This window comes from Lytechinus pictus, chromosome 6 (assembly GCF_037042905.1).
Source record: "Lytechinus pictus isolate F3 Inbred chromosome 6, Lp3.0, whole genome shotgun sequence".
NCBI classification, from domain to species: domain Eukaryota; kingdom Metazoa; phylum Echinodermata; class Echinoidea; order Temnopleuroida; family Toxopneustidae; genus Lytechinus; species Lytechinus pictus.
Window position 1 is genome coordinate 5910806 of NC_087250.1, and position 24884 is coordinate 5935689.

Here is a 24884-nt window from a genome sequence, read left to right on the forward strand (position 1 = left end):
TCTTCGCAGTCTTTGGGGTGTACTTCAAGTTTGATTTTTACAGGTTTATTCGTATCGTTTGCAATATGGGTGTGATGCTTTGGACTATTTCGTATATCTCCAACTTGCCCGCCGGAATCTGAGCCGCCTGCCCCCGAATCAGACATATTCTATGTGCATGTGCGTGATCGATATGCCTAAATATTATTTAGTTAAGCAATGTTTTTATCTTATTATCTGTCATGACGGTAAGCTGTATGATGACCGATATATTCGTGAGAGTATCAGTTATTACCTGGGATTACTCTGGTAATCGCACTTTGTTCATGTTTGCATATTATGCCGGCCCTTTTCGCTGGAAATTAAGTTTTATATGGTCTTTTCATGAGTATAGGGCCTAAGGCAACACAATGAGACTTACGAGAGCACTGGAGTTCATTCCAAGAAAGTTATTATATTGGATATTGCATCGCACATACACACCCTCACACACAGACGCATACATGTATTAAAGGTCAAATCCACCCCAGAAAAATAATGATCTGAATAGAGAAATATTAACAAGAATAACCCTGAAACTTTCATCAAACTCGGATGTAAAATAAGATGATATTTTACAAGTTATTTGCACAACTCATGACATGCAAATGAGAGATGTCCCTCACTATTTTTCTTTTTTTTAAATGTTACTTTGAATTATACAATATTTCAATCGGACCAACTTGACTGAACCATAAAATGCTATAACAATGGCAATTCCACATATTCAGGGAAAGATAAACTACTTTCACATTACCATCAGGAGAATATTAGAATATCTAATATTTCAATAATAAAATATAAAAGAAATTGTGAGTGACGTCATCAGTCCCCTCATTGGCATACCTACTGCAGGATAAGCATAACTGTTTGTGAAGTTAAGCGAAACTGAAATGTCATAACTTTGTTTTAAACTTGATTTTGATGAAATTTTCAGTGATATGCTTGTTGGATTTTTCTCTTTTCAGTCAAATCAGCTCTTTGATGGAGTGGACTTGTCCGTTAATCTTTAAAAAAACCCAAAACGCAAAATGAAAAACACAACCAACAATATTCAACCTCTATCATTCCAATTTGTGTCATAATCATGTTCTAATATTCCTTTTCCATCATCATTATCATTATTTCCACCACCACTATCACCACCACCACCATCATCATCATCATCATCATCATCACCATCATCGTTAGCATTTTTTTTGCTTACTATGGCAATCCATCTTCTGCTATTAATTTTATGCTAAATGATTTATACCTAATTTACTGTCAATATATGTTTGTTATATCTACGTTATATCGTTATGTAGAAGAAAAATAAATTCAAATCAAATCAAATTTGGCGTATGATATATACTACATAGTATGATTCAATCAAGATCTTTATTTCATACATGTGAAATATTACATCTACATGTTCACCTAATTATATTTTTCTACATAATATGGCACATGAATTCTTCTGACGTATTTACAAAGGTAGAGTCACTCCATATATATGATATGCAGATATAATGGCATATAATTGTGATTTATTTATTGGGTTCATTAACCCATTGCCCGCTGATGTTGCAATCATGCACATTCGTACAATTAAATTCAACAATCGTAATAATTAGTTTTCTCCCCAAATCTTCAAATCAGATAAGCTAATAACAGGCAATAATTCTTGGGTAACATCTATAGTCATATATCAATCTATATCAATTAAGGAAATTGGAAATCTTGAATTAAAGAAAATAACATGGAAACAAATGTCATCATAATCCCGCCAAAATTAACTCAGCGTGCAAAAAGTTAAGAAATAATGAACAAGCCCAATATGATAAAAGGGTGACCAATTCAAACCTGCTGCTACAGTAACATACTAGAGGGGAAAAAAATCACACGGGGCGGGGGTGATTTAGCTCCCCCCAATTGCTCGAAAGAGCCCTGGAAATCCCCACTCATTGCGATGTAAAAGCCAGTGGCAGATCAGATGGGGGGGGGGGGGGAGGTGGGAGCACTGCCGGCCGGTGCCCACAATCAAAATTTGTAATGTAAATATAATGTTTCTACCCTTTTCTACCTTTTTTATCCCTGTCATATCTCTCTAAGTTCCCGCCCATCTTTTCGGATGCAAACCAATCAAAATCTCCATAGCATTTAGTGATCGCAAATGCTCATAACTTTTTCATTATTTGTCTGATTTTTCTCAACTTTCTTTGATCTTTTGTTTCTTTGATTTTTCTGTTTCTACACAAGCCCACTTGTTTCAAAGCTTTCATTTCCCTTTAATAAGATTAAATCGTGTTTGTGAATCCAATGCAGCCTTTGCAAAATTAAGGCCCTGTCTTACAAATGGTGGTGACAGATTAATTTCAAATTTAAATTATGATTGACTTTAATTCAATTTGAGATCAATCCCAATATGATTTCAAATTCAAATTATGATTGACTTTAATTTAATTTGAGATCAATCCCAATATGATTTCAATTTGAATCGAGTATAATAACTCTTTGTAAAACATGCCCCAGATCTTTTCAATCATAAAACTGGGAGAAAAACATATCACACACATGTAAACAGAAGTACGTACTCCAGTAAATAATGTTAATTCTCAAAATCAAATACAAATTTCAAATTCACAGGGAAATGTCATATACAATCATACATACATGTATATAATTTGTGAAGAAGCAAACCATGAATTAAAAAAATATATCTATAATTGATAATTGTGATGTAATAATGTACATAACCAACCATTGATGAATCTATCATAAAAAATATCATTGTAAAACCAGCACCACCCTATGTTATTAACAAAAAAAAAGAAAGAAAAAAGAATGAGTTATCTAATTTCTCGAAGTCATTAGTGCATTGGCTTTTTGGGGGGAGTGGATTTATATTTGCTGACCCCATACTTTGTGAAAAACACTTGAAAAACGTGTAACAGAGACATCTTTGCGGAAAGCAAAGTCGTGTACAAGCAAGAAATTCTTCAGGGCCCCGTCTTACAAAGAGTTACAATTGATCAGATCAATCACAACTATGGACGGCCAGCAACGTCAACATCTAAGATGCAAAATTTTGTTCAAAATATTTTCTAGATAAGATCATTCTCTTGAAGATTCAGTGTGATTCTCTTTGCTTACTATAAAGGAGATTGTGCAAATTTCCTGTAGAAAATTTTATGGTGTGGATGGATTTCAATACAGTTGAGATTGATTGGATCAATGGTAACTCTTTGTAAGACGGTCTAATCATCCTAGGACAACTGCACGGTCAGGGAAAGTGAGACAATGACTTCCACATAAGGCATTAACAAAATTCTTGAATGATAAATACAATAGTTTTCTTCCCCAATGAACCATGCGAAGGAACACAAGAAGAATTACAGTTAAACAAATTCTTGACACTCTGATTGCTTCCCATAATTTTAAGCCAGACTTAGACCATAGACCTCCAAGCCCTCCATGTATGTATATACACTTGTGCTTTATACCTGTATGCCAGTCAAATTCACAAATACCCATCTTTTTAAAGGTCAAGTCCACTCCAGAAAAATGTAGATTTGAATAAATAGAGAAAAATCAAACTAACATAACGCTGAAAATTTCATCAAAATCAGATGTAAAATGAGAAAGTTATGACACTTTAAAGTTTCGCTTATTTTTCACAAAACAGTGATATGCACAATTCAGTGACATGCAAATGAGGCAGTCGATGATGTCCCTCACTCACTATTTCTTTTGTTTTTTATTGTTTGAATTATATAATATTTCATTTTTTACAGATTTGACAATAAGGACAAACTTGACTGAACCATATAATATTAAACAATGCTAATTGCACGTGTTCAGGGAGGAATTAATCTTTGTTTCACTTGACAACCAGGAGAAAATTAGAATATTTCATATTTCACATAATAAAATACAAAAGAAATAGTGAGTGGATGACGTCATCAGTCTCCTCATTTGCATACCGGCAAGGATGTGCATATAACAATTTTGTGAAATTAAGCGAAACTTTAAAATGTCATAACTTTCTTATTTTACATCCGATTTTGATGAAATTTGTAGTGTTATGTTTGTTGGATTTTTGTCTTTTTATTCAAATCAACTTTTTTTGGGGGTGGACTTGTCCTTTAATAGTTTCCAAGTGTATTTGACTGAGAGATGTATGACACACATGCACATGTTTTGTTTGTCTGATACCAGTAAATACATCCACAATAAAAATCCAGAAAGTGTGACAGATGCCATCCAATGCCTTGTCATACAAAGGGGTGTGATTTATATGATCAACCTCAACTACTGTATATGGAAATCTATCAGTGTCATAATTTTTGTTACAATAAATTTGCACAACGTCTATTGTAAACAAAAGAGGAGCATACTGAATTTAAAGAAAAACAGTGAATCATATCATGTCGCATTATACCTAGAAAATATTTTGAACAAACATGCATATGTTGATGTTGCTTGCCGTCCATAGTTGTGGTTGATCAGATCAGATCAAATCGCAGCTCTTTGTAAAACAGGGCCCAGATGTGTCAATGCATTGTTTCGTCGCCATCAAGTGCTGTTCTCGACATCTCCAAGATCCATAGAGACATTTGCACAGTGTGTATTGTACCCACTATCAACTCCTGTCCTGGTTACCTGAGCAAGGAGATTCACCGATATAGGCCTTAGAGGTGTTGCTTCCGCTTTGCTGATATCGCCTGAGATGTCTTCTTCATGCCTGTTTGCGTCATTCAAGAGTTTCTGATGGGAACGAAGGTTGGTTAGATTACCATTTTCCGTGGCCGGACTGGAGAGAGGAGTCTTATTTTGGAGGCTTACACTTCTTGCAGGAACATCCTGGGCAGAATGACTATGTGGAAGGTCCAAAGAGATAGGGCCTTCCTGCATGTCAGCCTCTTGGTATTGGAGTGGATCTGAGGTACTTCTTTGAAAGACGGGATGGGAGATATGACCTTGTGGCATGGTAGGACAATGTTCCGTATCTTCACGCTGATGGAGCAAGCTTGATGAATGCGTTCCGACAGAGTCCCTTCTATGGCTCTGCAGATCTGCCTCGGATAAAGACAGCATTAGCCAATCTTCCTGGACATCTGTGTTCTCTCTCTCCTCTGCATACTTCCTCAAAGAGTCATAGCTCCGGCTTGTTGTCATAGAGCTCGGGGCGGACTTCTTTGTAAAAGACGTCTGCATCCGACAATCCTCAACCCTGTCAAAGAATTGCACTTCATCAAACCTAAGATTTTTGGAAGACTCTTGTTGGAATTGCCCATGGGTCAAGTCACAGGACTGACCTATACCTTTGCACATTTCAGTGGTCTCCTTTTTGGGAGATGCATTCGCTATCAAGGATACAGAACTAAGGTCCATTCCTGAGATGGCACTTCGATCACCCTTGACAGGCATTCCAAATGGTGGATTGAAAGATAGTGTGCCGTATCGCATGGTCGATGTCAGACACGTTGCTGGTACCGTTGGGCTCTGGAATTGATAAGACTGTTCTCCTGAACGCGTCCCATGCTTCAAAGACGAGGAACAGGTATTCCCTACCCAGGATACACTGGATTGATCACATGACTCGGTCGACCTGCAGGAGTTGGACACAGCACCGTCCAGAGCACTTGAAGTTCTCAAGAACATCTTTGGCTTTGCAGGATAATGGGAGGCGATGTCTTCAGAAAAAGAAGTGAAATTGTCCTTGCAGTCCGAACCATCCTCTTTTATCCCACCATGTTTAGAAGCTTTGATAAGGTTTTCCCTAAGCTCTTCACAACCTGACTCAAAATGTTTCTCTCTCTCTGGAACATCGCCAGTCCCTGCTGATGATACATCGTCCACCGATTCTAACCCTGTAGCATCTTCCTGAGGACCTGCCCGAAAGAACTTTGTTACCTTACCACCTGCATCGGCTTCAAGATTCTCCACTCTCTCTGGCCGATCACCCGCAACCTCTTCTCGTCCATCCAGGGAAAACAGACTGGTTTCCATCAACAGTTCCGTGTTGCTATCGTGCACTCGTGACGACGTGATCGGCATGCTTTGCCCCGAGAAAGGATCACCACCGCTTTCCGGATACCTAATAGGGCTGAATTCTGTCCCGATGTGGAAGGAGACCATCTTGTGGCGTGCCTTGGATCTGAAAGACTGGACATTGACCCTGTCTTTGGATACGCCTTCTTCGGTCCTGACAGGAGAGATTGGTAGGTCACCAGTCTTTGGTATAGGGCTGAGGGCAGTACTGGCTTCCAGCGAGAAGTCACATGGTATGTTCTGCCTCGGTGGACTGCTTGCATGAATGTCCTCCTGAATGTGATCTGTTTGAAGAAAAGCAATAAAAGAATAATACGAAGAACAATACAGCATTTATGAGTTGCTGATTATCTAGTTGCCTATTCGAAGGCACACTATATATTATCCTGGCTATAGCTCCAGCTGCTAAAGGCTCTTGGTGCATTCATGGAATTAATCCTGCCGGGTACCCATTCATCTCACCTGGGTTGAGTGCAGTACAACGTGGGTTAATTTCTTGCTGAAGGGAAAACACGCCATGGCTGGGCATCGAACCCATGTCCCTCTGATTGAAACACAAGAGCCCTAACCACTAGACTACGATGCCCTAAGAACAGCTTGATGATACATGTATGTCAATACTTATAATACTGATAGGCTTTGAGGGAGATAACATAGCCTATATATCCCAAATTAGTCTCATATTGTCCTAAGCTATGATGAGGGCAATATGAATCTACTAAGGGAAATACTAGTAGATGTGGTATAGAAAATAAATGTCAGTCAATATTATTATCACCTAGAGCTGTGTAATGAGCAATCAAGCTATATATGCGTGTTCGGCTGTCAGTACTTCTGATTTGAGGTTACTCACGAAGTAATACCTTGTAAAGCAATTCTGACGTATGTTTTTCATCGCGCAGGCACGCACCAAGGCACATTCATACACAACCTTGCGCCTGCATTTGATTAGTTGGAAATCTTGCGCCTGGATTTTATTACTTGGAAAATATGGATATTAAGGATTGGACCGATATTTCAGTTTAAGAGGGACAATAGGAAAATGACAAATTTCACCGAGGAGAGTGTATATTTTAGTCCCTAATCATATAGCTAAGCCCTGGCTGGGTAATTGTACATATTTTCTGTTGATTTTCATCAATTAGACAGAGAATATAGGTGTTTATATATTGTCTCCACCATGCTTCATTCAGGCAATAACAAATGAATATCCTCACATATTGTAATAGAACTGTTTCTAATAAAAAACATCTAATAAAAAAGAGAAGAATAACCAGTCAGAAAACAATTTTCCTGGTTTTGAATCCCCATATGCTGCTACACAAAATCCTTTGGTGTCAAACTGATCAAAACTTAGTTGAAAACTTTGCTCTTATAACCCACAATGCTAATCAAATTTGGTTAGCAAATTTGCTCCTTCAAGAAAAATCTAAATATTTCCTTAAGACGGCTTATTGTTTGTGTGGGGGTTGCTGTCACATACATGTATCTCCTTGTGTTACACGCTATTGCCTGATAGCAAATTTCTGTTATTAAAATAAACACCATTTAAGAACAAATCAAAGGAAACCAAAACCCAAGAAGAAAAGCAATCTCATTGGAGTAAAATGAGAGGAACTCGAACTCGATTATGAAATGAGCAAGTTATAGACATTTTAAATCTTGTTGTTCTTTCTATGAGGATTGGCCACCATGCTTCAGAATCATAGAATTTGTAGACAATTCTCCATTTGATTTCCCCATTATCTTTCATATTGCATCTTGCCTGCTTCTGAGCATAACATATGTCATGAGAAAATGAAATTCACATAAGATATGTCAAGGTCAGGAGGAGATAATGTGAAATACAGGGTATGTAGAATAAAGGGGACAATCTGTAAACTTGTGTACAAAACAAATGGAGAGTTGTCCACGAAATCAGCCATTTTGAATCATGTTTGCCAATTTGAGGATCCCCATAGAAAGTACAACACTTTTCAAACTTCCATAACTCGCTTATTCTACAACCAATTTTGATGAAACTAGTTTTAGATTGCTCCTCTCATTTTATTTTTTCTGATAAGTTGGATTCTCTCCTTGTTGTTGTATTTTGGTTTCCTTGAACAAATTAGCATCCACCAAACAGGTAAGGACCTACCCCTGTTACTCATAAGACTGGTATCCATACTAATCTCTTCTTGAGTACCATGTAGCCTTGATGAGCAACCTGGTTCATTTCGCATTGAGATATGGTCACCAATCCTCTGTATGGGGCTCAACTCTCTGGTCAAGCCAAGCGTGAAATCCTTCCTTCTCTCCATCGCATCTCCATCTCCTCCTCCATCGTTCTCATCAAATTCTTCTATCGATCCGTGAGCGAATTCTTCCGCTCCGTCACTCCTATCACCAAATTCGTCGATCCCCTTGTGAGGAGACTCTTTCCTTCGGTCAATCTGTCTGTCCCCTTCGCTTCTATTCTCGTCCGTTCCGCTAAATTCTTGAGAGAAGTCTCTCCTTCCCTCCATCCCTATATTTTCATCTCCTACCTCAGCCATGTGGGGTCTGAATTCGAGAATATCAGGTTTGGAGAGACTGGTTTCCATCATGTTATCGGAAGGCTTTGTGGATTGGTAGAGTGAGTTGCCCTTGATGATTAAGGGTGAGATATGGTCACCATTACTGAGAGACTCCACTGGGCTGGGTGCAATAATAGGGCTTGGTGGTAGACCTGTGGGACAACAAAAGAGGAAAGAAAGAAAGGAAAAACAAAGAGGAAGGAAGGAAAGGTAGAAAGGATTGAAGGAAGGAAGAAAGAATGAAAGAAGAAAGGGAGGAAAAGAAGGAAGGAAGAAGGGAAGGAATAAAGAATAAAGAAGGAAGAGAAGGAGAATTAGGAGCAGTATAAGAAAGAGTGAAAAAAAGAAGCAGAATAAGAAAACAAATTAATTGTAAATTTATGTTCACATAATATCCCTTTTTTCAGCTGCTTAAGACTAAGACAATGTAAGACAGGGAATGAAATATTGCTATCCTTTCCTTAAGACACCTGTGAAATGGGGAAAATCTGTTTTATGGCATTTCAAGGCATATTCATTGTCTGATAGACAAAACAACCTCGTTTCTTTACAATACCATGACATTTGCGGTATCAAGGACCAAATATCATCAAAGTTTCAACGTCATGATATTTCAATATATTCAACATACATGTACTGTAAATCCAAGGCAAGTGACATACCTTTGCTATGTGGGGCTTCTCTTATTGGCGACATCAAGGGAGAATCCATTTTCCCAGACAGGGGTGATGCTTGGAGTTGTACATGAGGGACTGGTCTAATTGGGGTGGTCCTGTAACGAGCTATTGGACTGGACGAAAACTGGCTCTGTTTGGATAGATGAGAAGACAAGGGTAAAGCAGAGCTGCCAAGTTGTATTTTGCATTTTCAGTATTCTTATCCCCCAAAATCAGTATTTTGACAGAAAAAAATCAGTATTTTTACCGTGTGAGATAAATATTTTGTATTTTTCCCCAAAAAAGTGTACTTCATAATAAATTGCTTGGCGCACTCGCCCATCACGGCGCTCAAGCTGCATGCAAGCTAAAATGTGCACTGCTCTTGCAGATGAAAAAAACAAAAACATTGAAACTTGTGTATATCTCACCCTGGTTTTTACAAAATGATTGGAAAAAAAAAAAAGTTACCTGAAATTACATTGATCTAATAACCATATTTGTGTACTTTTAATGAAATAGAGACATATAGAGATGATTTTTCTCAATAAATCTCGATTTTGAAAAAAAAAAAAAAAAAAAAAAAAAAATACGGAAAAATCGTACTACTTGGCAGCTCTGGTTAAGGCAAGGGTTTGAAGCTAGAAAGAGAGTTTTGAAAAGAGCTCTGCTGAAGGAATTGATGGCTGGTGCTTTGTAGCTGTTCTGTCTGCAGCCATCGCCTTTATTGCCACCGCCACCCCCTTCGTTATCACCATGCTCATCATCTCCAATCTTCATCAAAATGATGATGATGATGATCAACATCATAATGATCATCATCACCACCACCACCTTCATCATCATAAACATGATCATGAAACATCATCATCTTCATTGTCATCACCATCCTCATCACCATGATGAAGATGATAATCATCATCAAGAGCACCATCATCAATATCATCTTCATCACCATTATCATCATCATCAACACCACCACCTTCATCATGATCATCACAGCCATCTATATCATTATCACACCATCATCATCACTGCCACCATCATCATCATCTCCACCATCATCATCATCTCCACCACCATCCTCATCACCATCACCATCGTCATCACTAATACCAACACCACCATCATCATCATCACCTCCATCATCGTCATCCATCCATAAATGAAAGAAACATAACTGCAACTATATCAATGACTAAATTTTACTAATCATAATATTCCCTGAAAAGGACACACACACACCAACAACCCAACTGACACAGAAAACGCCCCCCCCCCCCGGCCCCCGACTAAAATCATGAAAGAATAATGAACGACCCACTTCCCCCTTATCTCACCTCAACTGAATTAGGGGTCTTCGGCATACGTCCGTAGTCTGTTGGACTGCACTCCTGGCTGGACTTGATCGGTGAGATGGAGGGGGAGAACGGTCCGCTCTCCCTGCTACTAGCCGATAGAGGGCTGGCAGAGGGCACTCCATTGGAGCTGGACTCGCTCTGTGTGAAGAGTTTGCGCCTCAGGGGAGCGACGGGGAACGATTCCACGCTGGATTTGGTGTACATGAAGCGACCCTTTCCTACGATATGAAATGAGAGCTAAGCCTTGTTAAAGGGCATACGACCAGCAGCCTTAAAGATAAATACCAGGGGCCTGTTTTATAAAGGACTTGCAACTGTTGAAACTTTGCCATTATGGCAACTACCATGGAAACCTTGATTCTGATTGGCTGATGAGCCCTGTTACCATGGAAGTTGCCATTATAACAAAGTTACAACAGTTGCAAGTCCATTATGAAACAGGCCCCAGGAGTGATAACGATCTCAAAATGAGTTTGAACAGGATCCTATGAAATTACGACCAAAGTGCTTGTATGTATACATAAAAAATATGTGCCAAATATCTTTGGAAAAAAATGCTTAATTGTTGAGAAGTCAGCAAAATAAGCAAGGAATTCCATTAAATGTCGGGTATTTTTCGAAGCAATATTATTAGACTATCCCAGATATGCATTTCTGAGTAGGTGATCATCAGAATTATCAATTTTGAGCTAAGATATTTTACAAAGATAAGTCCAGAAATAGATGTATGATAATATTTTGACAATTAACCTTGATTTAAAAGACTTTCTAGTGAAAAAAATTGTTTGCTGCAACTACTGATTTTCAACTTTAATAGCTCATTTCAGGTCCTCAAGACCTCAACTACTTAAGGCGACCGCACACCTTACGACTGGTCTGCGACCCGATTTTGGAACAAATCGCATTTTGCTCATTTTTTTAAGATGTGAATGGAACATATCATTTTATTTGAGGTTAAAATTAATTGAAATAATAATATTATAACCATTTTGAAAGATTGCAAGCCCTTATTTTGGAGTAAAGTCCAAATTGGTTTCAAATCGTAGCCAATCGTACGACTGCTATGACGTCATTACAACTAGATATCAAATTCGCTTTTATTTTAAGAAGGATGATAGCATAGTCACAAACAACCAAAAAATTACACGGGGGCGGCGGGCGAATTTGCCCCGGAAAGTCCTAAAAGAGCCCCGGAAAAGGGCTAAAAACATTCACACGAGGGCGACTGCAAAACTCATAATCGCCCCCGTCAACTAGGCTTGGGAGCCAGCGCCGGGTAATCGAGTCTACCCGATTCTCAATGCCAGAGTCGGGGAGTCGACCCTGATCTCTGGAGACTCGAGTACCAAGCGGCGGCGGTTCTGAGATAAAGGGACTCTAGTCTTTGCCATGCTCTCTCATTCATGGACGAAAATCGGCCCCAGCGCCGACTCCAAGCACTGAGATAAAATAAATGTAGAATTTGGAGCCGAGGAGTCATACACTTCGAGCAGAACGTTTCTCTGCGCTGCTTGTGTGCTTTAGGCTCAGTGTGACTGCATGTGGTATGGGGATGCATCGTGTGCATTGTGTGTAGTGTGTATTTCTGTGTGTGTGACTGTAAAATGCCAGTATAGAGACCACGTGCGCATGTGTTGAGCGACACTTGTGATTGTATCATGAACTGGGATTTGTGTGTGGATTGTGTGAGAAGTTTGAAGGTGTAAGATTTTGGGCGACTTGATAGATGATTGCTCCCCCCCCCCTCCCATTTATGTACACTCTCTAGCCCCATGTCGAGCTGCAGCCACCCATCTTGATCCTTCCCCCCAAGCTTGTCTCTCCTCATTCCTTCTTTTCTTCCAAACTTTATTTCCCTATTATTCTTGTTAATTTCTCCTTTTACAAGTTGTAATTCACTACGAACTTCATTATAATTTTAATGAAGTGTTTATCACCTCTTGTTTGTTTTTAAATATTTTTATATCTCTGTTCAAAACAAGAGTCTCGTCTATCCCTTTTAAAAAAATCACGCTTTGATTTTTTTTTTCTTTCATTAAAAAATCCCATTGATAACGTTTGCTTGCTAGTCTTAAATGGGAGTCTTGCCTTATTGGAATATTGGCAAGAAGTTAATAAAAAAAATGATGTTATTGTTCTGTCAGTAATAAAAGTAGAGATTCAACTATGGATATTTTTCAGTCATATTTCATTTAATCTTCGTTATTTTAATCCAAACATTCATTTTTTTTTCAATGATGTATTTCACCTTTGGCCAGTTCGCCATTTTCTTAAGTGACTGAAAACGTAGACTAGCCCCTTAATTCAGGGACATCAACCCTCGGCAATTTGTTTACATAACTTTCTTTGTCTCCGTCATGTATTGCACAATCTTGAGAAGCACATGTTTGGAAATCTGATATTCTTGTGGTGGTGGGGGGGGGGGTACGAGATTGCCGCCCTTTTCATTCTGTTTTGGTTTGGCTGCCAAATGGCCTCTCTCGGGCCTCTCTCACTGTGTGGAGAAATTAGGTCAGGTAAAATTTGCAAAGACGTGGATAAGTTCATTTCAATTAGAGGCCGTGCAAGGCTAGGCATTCATGATGGATGATGGAAATTGCCAGTTTTGGTTCTGGTAGGCCTTTTTGTCATGAATCTGTGTAACTGATACGAACGCTTAACAATTCAATGACCTTTATGACTTATATCATTATTTTGTATGAATAATTTTAAGTCTTTTTTAAAAAGTGTCATTTAATAACTTTCAGTCAAATATGTACGAAGGATATTTGTTCAACTTCATAACATTTGCAGGTACCTATATTGTATGATAAAATAAATTACCTCAGAATTGTACAAATTCAGAACTTTCTTTTTCTTTTACATTGTCTTTAGACACGAATACAGATCTTTCTAGATTAATTTAGCAAATGGGCTATAACACTAAATAGTAAACACGCAAAGCTCACGTCAACCAAGTATCAAACATTCAAACTTGGATTAATTCATGGAGGTTCTACCTCCATGATTTAATCTGAATAGGTCTGTATTAGGTCCATGAATCAACTCAGATATCGTTCAAGCATCAAAATCAATCTATCATCACAACACTAAAATCATAAACAATCACTTGAAGAAACAATGCGAAGGTCAAATCAGGGAAGTGTTATACTTCCCTGGTATATGCTAGCTACCGTGTATATATATACACACACACACATACACACACACACAAACGCAAAAAAGCCGCGAAATAGCTCCAGAAATTGTAGCCCTGGAAAGTGGAAAAAGAGCCCTGGAAAATGAAAAAGTAGCCCTGGAAAATGTTTAAGTTTCTCCAAAAAGAGCCCTGGAAAGAAAAAAAGTAATTTTTTGGTTGGTCACAAATTTGATCATAGGTATTCGTAAGATAATTAAGAACATTACACAGTAAGATATTCCAAGTCTTAATATTAGCATCAAATACTACTACATTTTATTCAAAAATCGGGTCGCAGACCAGTCGTAAGGTGTGCGGTCGCCTTTACATCTGGCCAGGTTCATTACAAATGATGTGGAACATTCTGTGCCGAGTAGACTTGTGATATAGTAGGTCCATTGGAATAAATACACTAAATCACTCCTCAATACATTCATCTTGGAATAATTGTACCCTACCTCTCAAGAACATTTTAGTTTCTCAACACACATAATATCACAGGCTAATTTATCCACTGTATTACTACTAGTTATCTAAACAGGTATATTTTAAGACCAGCTATTTATAACACATAGTCAACGAGAGACAACACACAAACTGTTGGTTAGATTACCCTCCCTTTAAAGTCTGACAAATAAAATATCAACTTCGTGTTCAAAGGAGCAAACTGACCAACAAAATGTGAGTGGGCCTCTCATTGACTGTGACAGGCTAGCTAGATTTTAACAATTAGCAGTACAGAGCATGAATTAGCCTATGATTTCATTCGTAAAGAGAAACTAACATGTTTCAAGAGGAAAAGTACCTACCTCTCAAGAACATTTTAGTTTCTAAACACACATAAAATCACAGGCTAATTTATCCACTGTATTTACTACTAGTTAAAAGAGGTATATTTTAAAAGGACAAGTCCACCCCAACAAAAAATTGATTTGAATAAAAAGAGAAAAATCCAACAAACATAACACTGAAAATTTCATCAAAATCGGATGTAAAATATGAAAGTTATGACGTTTTAAAGTTTTGCTTAATTTCATAAAACAGTTATATGCACATCCTGATCGGTATGCAAATAAGGAGACTGATGACGTCATCCACTCACTATTTATTTTGTATTTTATTGTATGAAATGTGAAATATTCTAATTTTCTCCTGATTGTCAAGTGAAACAACGATTTATTCCCCCCTGAACATGTGGAATAAGCATTGTTCAATACGATATGGTTCAGTCAAGTCGGTCTTTATTGTCAAATCTGTAAAAAATGAAATATTGTATCATTCAAACAATAAAAAACAAAAGAAATAGTGAGTTAGGGACATCATCGACTTTCTCATTTGCATGTCACCAAGTTGTGCATATCAATGATTTGTGAAAAATAAACAAAACTTTAAAATGTCATAACTTTCTTATTTCACATCCGATTTTGAAGAAATTTTCAGTGTTATGCTAGTTTGATTTTTCTCTATTTATTCAAATCTACTTTTTTCTGCATTGGACTTGACCTTTAAGACCAGCTATTCATAACACTTTATAGTCAATGAGAGACAACACACAAACTGTTGGTTAGATTACCCTCCCTTTAAAGTCTGACAAATATCAACTTCGTGTTTAAAGGAGCAAACTGACCAACAAAATGTGAGTCGGCCTCTCATTGACTGTGACAGGCTAGCTAGATCTTAACAATTAGCAGTACAGAGCATGAATTAGCCTATGATTTCATTTGTAAAGAGAAACTAACATGTTTCAAGAGAAAAAGTACCTTTTTGCTCCTTGGTAATATAATTACTGTGGTATAAATAATAATAATAATAGCTGGATTTATATAGCGCTTTTTGCCTGAGGATACAAAGCACTGCTATTATTACCCCGGCTTTAGCTCGAGCTACCATCACCGGCGCTCAGTGCATTCAAGGAAATAATCCTGCCGGGTACCCATTCACCTCACCTGGATCGAGTGCAGCACATTGTGGATAAATTTCTTGCTGAAGGAAAATACGCCATGGCTAGGATTCGAACCCACGACCCTCTGTTTGAAAGGCGAGAGTCAGAACCACTAGACCATGGCGCGCCCACATACATGTATAATATATAATATAATATGAAATATAAATGTGTTGAGTAGTGAATTTGTGTTATTCTTGGGCCTCTATTACAAGACTACACTGCATAGAATGTTGCATTATGGGTTAGGAATCTGGCCAGATTTGAGTCGTTGAGGGCTTGTGGTGGTGCTATTTATAAAGGCTGTTGGTCTGTACTGGCTTTAAAACTTTCTGTCAATCTTATCTGTATTTTTTGATGTTTTATAATAATTCTTCGAAAAGTGTCCAGACCAAAATCTAGCAGTTTTGGGGCTATACTGAAAAGATTTACAGCCAAATTATGATTTTATGAATTAGCATTTGTATAGTTAAACATGAATATAAATAATTTGGGCACAAGTGACAATCGAATTTGGGAGATTACGGCATGGGTGACATTCGTGCCATTCGTGATTGCACGATCAATAGTCAAGATCTGAGGGGGGGCAAAAACAGCACCCCCCTTGGGCTATGCAATTTAAAAATAGCCCTAGCCCATATAGGGTTAAGATAGCTACACAGGGATATATCAGTTTTATGAAACACCACCCCAACATAAGATAGAACTATGATGCCCCCACCCACCCTCATAAAGTTAGAATTGTGTTGTACTTACCAAGAAAAGCTTCCAAATCAAAATTGAGTGGAAGAGTAATGGCCGTCTGACAGCTCACTACAGAAAGATAAGATTTTATAAAAATATTATTAATCATTCACAGAATTGATTGAATGTTTATTGTTATGGAAAGAGATGGGAAATAAATAGGACTGAATAAAAGATGTTCCTCCATCAATCAATCTATCCACTCGTCTACTTGTTTATTCATTCATTTATTCTTTCTTGCATTGATTGATTGATTCATTCATTCATTTATTCATTCATCCATTCCTCCACCTACCCATCCATCCATTCATTTTTTTATTCATCCATCAATCCATTCGTTTTTTTATTCATTCATTCATCCATTCATTCATCCATCCATTCCTCCCTCCCTCCCTCCATCCACCCATCCATCCATCCATTGTGCTAACATTATAGGAAGCTGAAAAATGTATTGCTAACATTGCATGTGTCCTGAGTACTGTGATCTCGCATCATGCTAAAATGGTGAAAGAAACTGTTTGTTATTATTTCTAGATGATCATGAACTATTACAGGTTGAGGTTTGTATCGTAACTGGCTCTCCGTAGTTAAACCACAACCACAGTTTAAATCAGTCCCGACTACAGAATACTGGCCATTGAGTATTTGAGTTGAAACAAGGCAAAAGAGAACCAAGAAAAAAAAGATAGAAATAAGGAAAAAAAAAGTGCAACAATATTAACAATTTTTTTCTTACCATCTACCTTTCCCGACACGCTCCCAAAGAAGGATCCATTGGTTGAGGAACAAATGGAATTGTCTGCTGAGTGCTCACTTAAAACTGCAAGAAAAGATATGATATAAGAGTAGCAGGGGAAAAATTACACAGGGACTTCGATTTCACCCCAGAAATGCTCGACAGAGACCTGGGCCCCGTCTTACAAAGAGTTACTTTGATCCAATCAATCGTAACTCTATGGAAATCCATCAGTGTCATAATTTTTTCTACAGGAAATTTGCAAAATGTCCTTTGTAAACAATGGAAAACACACCAAATTGTCAAGAAATCAATGACTTTATGGAGAAACAATCATATCTAGAATTTTTTTTGAACAAACATGCATTCAATATGTAAACGTTGCTGGCCGTCCATTAGTTACGATTGATCTGATCAAGACAGTGTAAGACAGGGCCCTGGAAAATCCCCATTCACTGCAATGCAAACGCTTATCCAATGTTGCAGATTTAGGCAGTTGTTGTGAAAAGTTGCCCTCCGAAATGAAAAAAAATATACTTATATTCAAATACTTAATACTCAAATGAAATGTAAACTGAAACACATACTGCTAACTTTTGGCGGTTTTGGTTGAGAACATGACCTACTTCACATGTTAACAATCTGACCAGGGGAGTGAAACAATATACCAACATTTACATACTTGACACCTGAATAAAACGTAATTGAAACGTTTAATTACTCATAGTACTGCTAACTGTTGGCATTTTGGTAAGAATTTACCTGTTCACACTCTGACCAGGGGAGTGGAACAATATACCAATATTTACATACTTGACACCTGAATGAAACGTAATTGAAACGTTGAATTACTCATACCTACTGCTAACTGTTGGCATTTTGGTAAGAATTTACCTGTTCACACTCTGACCAGGGGAGTGGAACAATATACCAACATTTACATACTTGACACCTGAATAAAACATAATTGAAACGTTGAATTACTCATACTTACTGCTAACTGTTGGCATTTTGGTAAGAAATTAACTGTTCACACTCTGACCAGGGGAGTGGAACAATATACCAACATTTACATACAAAATAGTTTGACACCTGAATGAAACGTAATTAAAACTTTGAATTACTCATACTTATTGCTAACTGCTGGCATTTTGGTAAGAAATTAACTGTTCACACTCTGACCAAGAGAATCAAATACGTACTACCCCAAATGAAACGTTAAATTGCTTATACTTACTGCTAACGGTTGGTGGTTTGGGTGAGAACGTGACCTGTTTCATCGGCTTGGATTGTGACCAGGGAGAAGGGACGACTACTTTCTGTGAGAAGAACTGAAGAATAGGAAGAAAATATTATTAAAGGAATGGTTACTGTGATCAGCAAAAACTCTATGGCGCGTATTCTGAAGTCAGGTTTAACTTAGACCATGATCTAAAGGCCACCGCACACCTTACGACTGTTCGCGATCCGATTTTTGGAACATATCGCATTTTGCTCATTTTCTGAAAATGTGATGGAACATATCATTTTATTTGAGGTTAAAATTAATTGAAAGAATACTAATACAACAATTTTGAAAGATTGCAAGCCTTTTTTTTTTAGTAAAGGCCAAATTAGTTTCAAATCATAGCCAATCGTACGACTGCTATGACGTCACTATGACTAGATATTAAATTCGCTTTTATTCTCATAAGGATGAGAGCATAGTCACAGATATGAACATAGGTATTCGTATGATAATTTAGAACATTACACATTAAGATATTCCAAGTCTCGATATTAGCATCAAATTCTATCACATTTTATTCTGAAATCGGGTCGCAGACCAATCATAAGGTGTGCAGTCGCCTCACCTCTGCTAAAATTAGGGGAAGCCAAAAGTGTCAAAATTGTCATTAAGTTGTATGTTTCTGATGTTTACTACAGGTGCTCTTTCCTGATTCACCAATGGTGCAGACAATAGTCTATTTATACTTCCTACACAATTATGAATGATTTGAGAGCCAAATGAGGTGAAATATCATCTCTACTGTTAGTGATTTATGAAACAATTGGCTATCCATACTTGAACCACAACTTTAAACCTGAGTTTAAGTTAAACCCGACTTCAGAATACGGGCCTATCAATTCAGTTCAATGTGAAAACAGAAATCTTATGTCAGAAAAAATAGGGGAAAGTTCTATTATATAAAGTGGATTTTCTAAAGGAGATAGTCATGTCAACTCAACCCTAAAGTCTAATTACCTGCAAAATAATGACAATGCATTGAAGATAATTTTTTTTCATAGAGTCCTGGGGGCCGTTCCATAAAGCTGTTCGTAAGTTAAAAGCAACTTTAAGAACGACTGATGATCCTTTCTTACGCGCTAAATCATCGCCAATTAATATACCATTTGCCACTAGAAAGGATCACCAGTCGTTCGCTCTTAACTTACGAACAGCTTTATGAAACACCCACCTGGGACCTGTTTCATAAAGAGTTACAACTGGGTCCCGTCTTACAAAAATTGGCGATTGATCCGATCAATCATAGCTATGGACGGCCAGCAACATCAACATCTAAAATGCAAATTTGTTCTAAACATATTCTCGATATGATCATTCACTTGCAGATTCAGTGTGATTCTCTTTGTTTAATATAAGGAGATTGTGCAAATTTCCTGTAGAAAAATTATGGTACGGATGGATTTCCATAAAGTTGAGATTGATTGGATCAATTGTAACTCTTTGTAAGACGGGGACCCTGTTGTAACTTTGCCAATATGGCAACTGTCATGGCAACAGGGCTCAGCAGCCAATCAAAATCAAGGTTATCATGGTAGTTGTCATAATGGCAATGTTACAACAGTTGTTACTCTTTATGAAACAGGCCCCTGATGATGGTAACTACAATTTGGTGACGTGGCTCAGCAGCCAATCAAAATCAAGGTTCCATGGTAGCTGCCATTACAATTGTGGCAAATTTATCCTGCAAATCTTTGACACATTATAATTATATAACGATTCTAGGACATCTACCCCCCGGACATCCACCTCCTTAGGACAAGTACCCCCTTAGGACAAGTACCCTCTATGACATCTACCCCCCAGACATTTACCCCCCGGACATCTACCCCCCGGACATCCACCCTCCGGACATCTACCCCCCGGACATCCACCCCCGGACATCTATCCCCCGGACATCTACCCCGGACATCCACCCCATTAGGACAAGTACCCCCTAGGACAATTACCCTCTAGGACATCATCCCCCTGGACATCTACCCCGGACGGGGGGTAGATGTCCGGGGGGTGGATGTCCTAAGGGGGTGGATGTCCGGGGGGTAGATGTCCGAGGGGTGGATGTCCAGGGGGTAGATCTCCTGATACGTTATATAACATCACTATGCACTTTCAAAGGAGTAAAGATACCCAATCTTATAGCACACAAGCATTATAAGTATTGAATCTTGCCAGGTAACCGTTTACTACCCTGAGTTGAATGAAGCACAACGTGGACAAAGTTCCGGCTATAAAAGGAAATTAACGCCATGGGCGGAAATCAAACCCTGGGCCCCCTTTACAAAGAGTTACGATCGATCCAATCAATTGTAACTCTATGGAAATCCATCAGTGTCATAATCATTTATACAGGAAACTCGAAAATGTCCTGTGTAAAAAAAGGAGAACACACCAAATTGTCAAGAAATCAATGCATTTATGGATACAAACATTCATATCTAGAATTAAAAAACAAACAAACATGCATTTTATATGTAGACTTTGCTGGCTTTCCATAGTTGTGATCGATCGGATCAATCGCAACTCTTTGTAAGATGGGCCCCATGACTATCTGATTGCAAGGTGAGGGTGAGAACCACAAAACCAGGGATGGCGACCCCGTATAAGAATCGCAGGGTTTTGAGGGATTACAAAAAGGGATTTGGGGTTGAAAAAGAGCAATTTAACCATTCGCCAACAGACATGTGTGGACACATAATACAAGTTTGAGAGTTGACAATATTTTTCATATCATTAAACCTGCAATACTTAAAAAGAAATAGAATACTGTGGAAATGGGGGAAAATGAAATCTCACCTGATTTATTGCTTGTTGGACCTGTTCCTCTTTCTCTTTTGGGATGAATGATGCATCCTGTTGCTGGGGTAACTCGTCTATATCAGCCGGGAAGAGCAGAGACATCTGATCGATGGACCACCGAAAGCCACTCTTCTGTTTAAAGCAGAAAAAACATTTGCCTAAATGAATACCAGGTATCATCATCATTTATTATTATTAATACTTTAATAGGAATACATTCCTTCTAGGTTTTGATTTATATCACCTGGGTTGAGTGCAGCACAAAATGGATAAATTTCTTGCTGAAGGATATTGACGCCTGGAGTAGGATTTAAAAACACAAGAGTGATGAGACGGGAGTCATAACCACTATATATTTCTGTATATACTCCTGTAGGAACTCGGCAGGACAGCATTTTGCTGGTAAACACCAAGCTGGTATATAACCTATTACCTACAATGTAGGAAACATTTTACGTCTAGGTTAATCAGTCATAATGGCTGACCTTATAGATAGCAGATATTACTCTCTGGCCTTTTTATTGAAGTGGAAACAATGGCAAAGTGGGGATTCAAACTCACCAACTTGCGATTATGAGTCCAATGCTCTAACCACTGGACCACGCGACCATACATCTGCGAAGGCCTTGACAAGGGTCACCATTGACAAGGGTCACAACACAATAACGTTTGAATTGATCGGCTGAAAGCACCCTTAGTTCGTACATGAATTTACCTTCTTGCTACCAGGTGTGTTCTGACTAGAGTTGAATTCACTTTCTTTTAAACTATTAAGCAGGGTCACATAATAACATTTGTATTGATCGCCTGAAAGCACCCTTAATTCCTACACAAATTTACCTTTTTGCTACAGGGTGTGTTCTGACTAGACTTGAATTCACCTTCTTTTAAACTATTAAGCAGGGTCACATAATAACATTTGTATTGATCGCCTGAAAGCACCCTTAATTCCTACACAAATTTACCTTTTTGCTACAGGGTGTGTTCTAACTAGACTTGAATTCACCTTCCTTTAAACTATCAAGTAGGGTCACATAATAACGCTTGAATTCATCACCTGAAAGCACCCTTAATTCCTACATGAATTTACCTTCTTGCTACAAGTACAGGGCGTGTCCTGACTAGACTTGAATTCACCTTCCTTTAAACTATTAAGTAGGGTCACATAATAACGCTTGAATTCATCACCTGAAAGCATCCTTAATTCCTACATGAATTTACCTTCTTGCTACAGGGCGTGTCCTGACTAGACTTGAACACAGATGGGCTGAATGCAGGTAGATGCATGCTGTCCAGACTAGCAGTATCAAATGGATTCACAGTCAAGTTCGCTGATGATGTCATCGACAGATGCCCCTCTTCCTCCTCTGCCATGCTGATGGCGGATCAATGAACAGGTCAGGAATGAATCTGCAGAGTAGGCCTACATGTATATAGACTTCAACCTAATTTTAAATTTCCATGCAAAAAGAGAAGCATGCGGATTGTTGTAACTTTAATACATGAATATGGGTCATTCCATGGGGTTGGGGCAATTTTTGTGACATACACATACCAAACTCCAAAACCGTGTCTTATGTTCATGTGTAAAGAGGGCAAATGTATGCGTAAAATTAGCAGCAAAAATAAATGGTGTCTCACAAAGTTTTACTTCTAAAGCATCATGATGTATTGCAGATTCACACCTGAGATTTTATTGCCAATATGATGTTCATGTAACGGAGGTAAAACTTTGTATTTGTTTTGCTGCAAATCCATTAAAGATCCCCAATTTCCAACTGAATTACTATGATTGGACATCATCATTATTATGGACACATCAAAACTTAACCCCATTTGAACGGAACTTCTTTGTGAAATGAAAAAGCCGATAAGTACTACCGTTACATGGTCATGATGAACACCACATGATTTTGTTGCCCCAACCCTATGGAATGAACCATAGTGCCATATGCACAATAAGTACAACCACAAACTCTAAAACGGGAACCTAGTTCTAATCTTAAACCTATATTAAACAGATTCATTCAAAAATCTGAGTCGAAATGGCAAATTAATATTTGATTTTATTGCATAAAAGGGGAAGTCACCCTGACAAAAAAGTCAATAAAAAAATAACAGAAAACGAATAATTAAAATTATTGGGGAAAATTTAGGGAAAAACATTCAAGAACTGGAAAGTTATTTGAATTTCATTATTTATATTTGTGATGTATGCAAACAGCCTCCCATTTATCATGAATAAAAAAAAAATCAATAAAAAAAATCACACTGCTATAAAGATACCTAACTAACGAGAAGGATGAAGGACTTGAACCGGAAGCACGACTGCTGGGATCATCAGCATTCTTCCAGAATCTCGGGTAAAGGTAAATTATGTTACTTTCTCAAAAAGCTGCAAATGGACCTAAAATTCAGTATATATCAACAGTCAAATCATTTCACACCTGCTCCCGAATGATTTTATTTAGTCATTTTATGTATGATAAAAAAATTGAAATGTAGGCCTATGCATTTTTATATCACATGATAGGGGCCTAACATATGGGGCACCTGCAATGACATCACAAATAAAAAAAACTTGAAATTCTAAATCTAATAGTTCTTTCTATTCTAAATCTTCAACAGATTTTCTTCAAACTGGCTGAACACACAACTCTAGTTATGGCTTGATTTTTCTGTGCGCGGCGGCATAAATGTCTAATGGACCCTTGAGTGGGCCAGGCCAAGCGCTAGTCTGCACGTCTGTCTGGGCCTGATCTGATCAAGCCAGGCCGGCAAGCGCCAGGCGGCTAATCTGAGCTCCCCCGGCCGCGCCCCGTCGAACGAAGGCAGCCGGCGGAGATCGGAGGAGCCCCCGGCCGCCCCACCCAAGGCCAAGCTCTTTCCTTTTTTGTCAACAAATCAAACGACCGAGAAAATGCCCAACAAATATTAATAGAATGATTAGATTTGATGTGTTTATGATAAAGAAAGTATGAGCATACTATACATAATCTCTATGCTCTCTCAAAACTACGCGTAAAGTCATCAAATAAAAGAAATTGAGTTATTTACCTCAGATAGCCTAGCTCCTAGCTTGTTAGTTGAACTCTTCAATTTTTGAAAGCGGCGCCGATCGATTGCATGCATATGCCACCGGAATGGCAATAGAGGGCGCATGTAGCATAATATCGGAGACCGTCGACCGCCAAAATCCAATCCGATTCCGAGAGACTGAGGAAAAATCAGCTGTAAAATTTGGCTTTTCAAAACCCGAAATGGACGAGAAAACAGGATCTGCTTCCGTAGCATCTGCTAGAGAAGTGCTAGACAGTGAGTAAATTTAATCTAAATATGCTGTGACGCTATGAAAAGTTATTTTATTCGAGTGTAGCATTCACAGCTCTCAGCAGCAGACTTACCGTAACGCTCAATGATTTTCGGCCGGGTTTAGCGGCATCGGTATGCCAGGTTCAATCAATACATTCAGCTCGGCAGGGCGTAGACCAAGGGCCGATTGCACGAAAGGGTCTTTCCAAGGACCGTCTTTCGTGTCGCCCATCTTTTATGGTGCGCTATAAGCGGGGTGTTTCTG

At 38.3% G+C, this 24884-nt stretch overlaps 1 protein-coding gene across 1 annotated transcript; it reads right to left on the reverse strand.

The window, feature by feature from the left end:
- Positions 1 to 1353: 1353 nt before the first annotated feature.
- Positions 1354 to 24438, reverse strand: LOC129263890 (uncharacterized). Its single transcript, XM_064100767.1, has 10 exons — positions 24365 to 24438; positions 22529 to 22752; positions 21305 to 21439; positions 18464 to 18557; positions 17227 to 17310; positions 16503 to 16559; positions 10606 to 10844; positions 9272 to 9416; positions 8192 to 8761; positions 1354 to 6338 (listed from the first exon to the last, which is right to left on the reverse strand). Exons 2-10 carry the CDS (start codon positions 22679 to 22681, stop codon positions 4576 to 4578), a joined length of 3240 nt encoding a protein of 1079 aa, XP_063956837.1. The 5' UTR covers positions 22682 to 22752; positions 24365 to 24438; the 3' UTR covers positions 1354 to 4575.
- Positions 24439 to 24884: the final 446 nt, after the last annotated feature.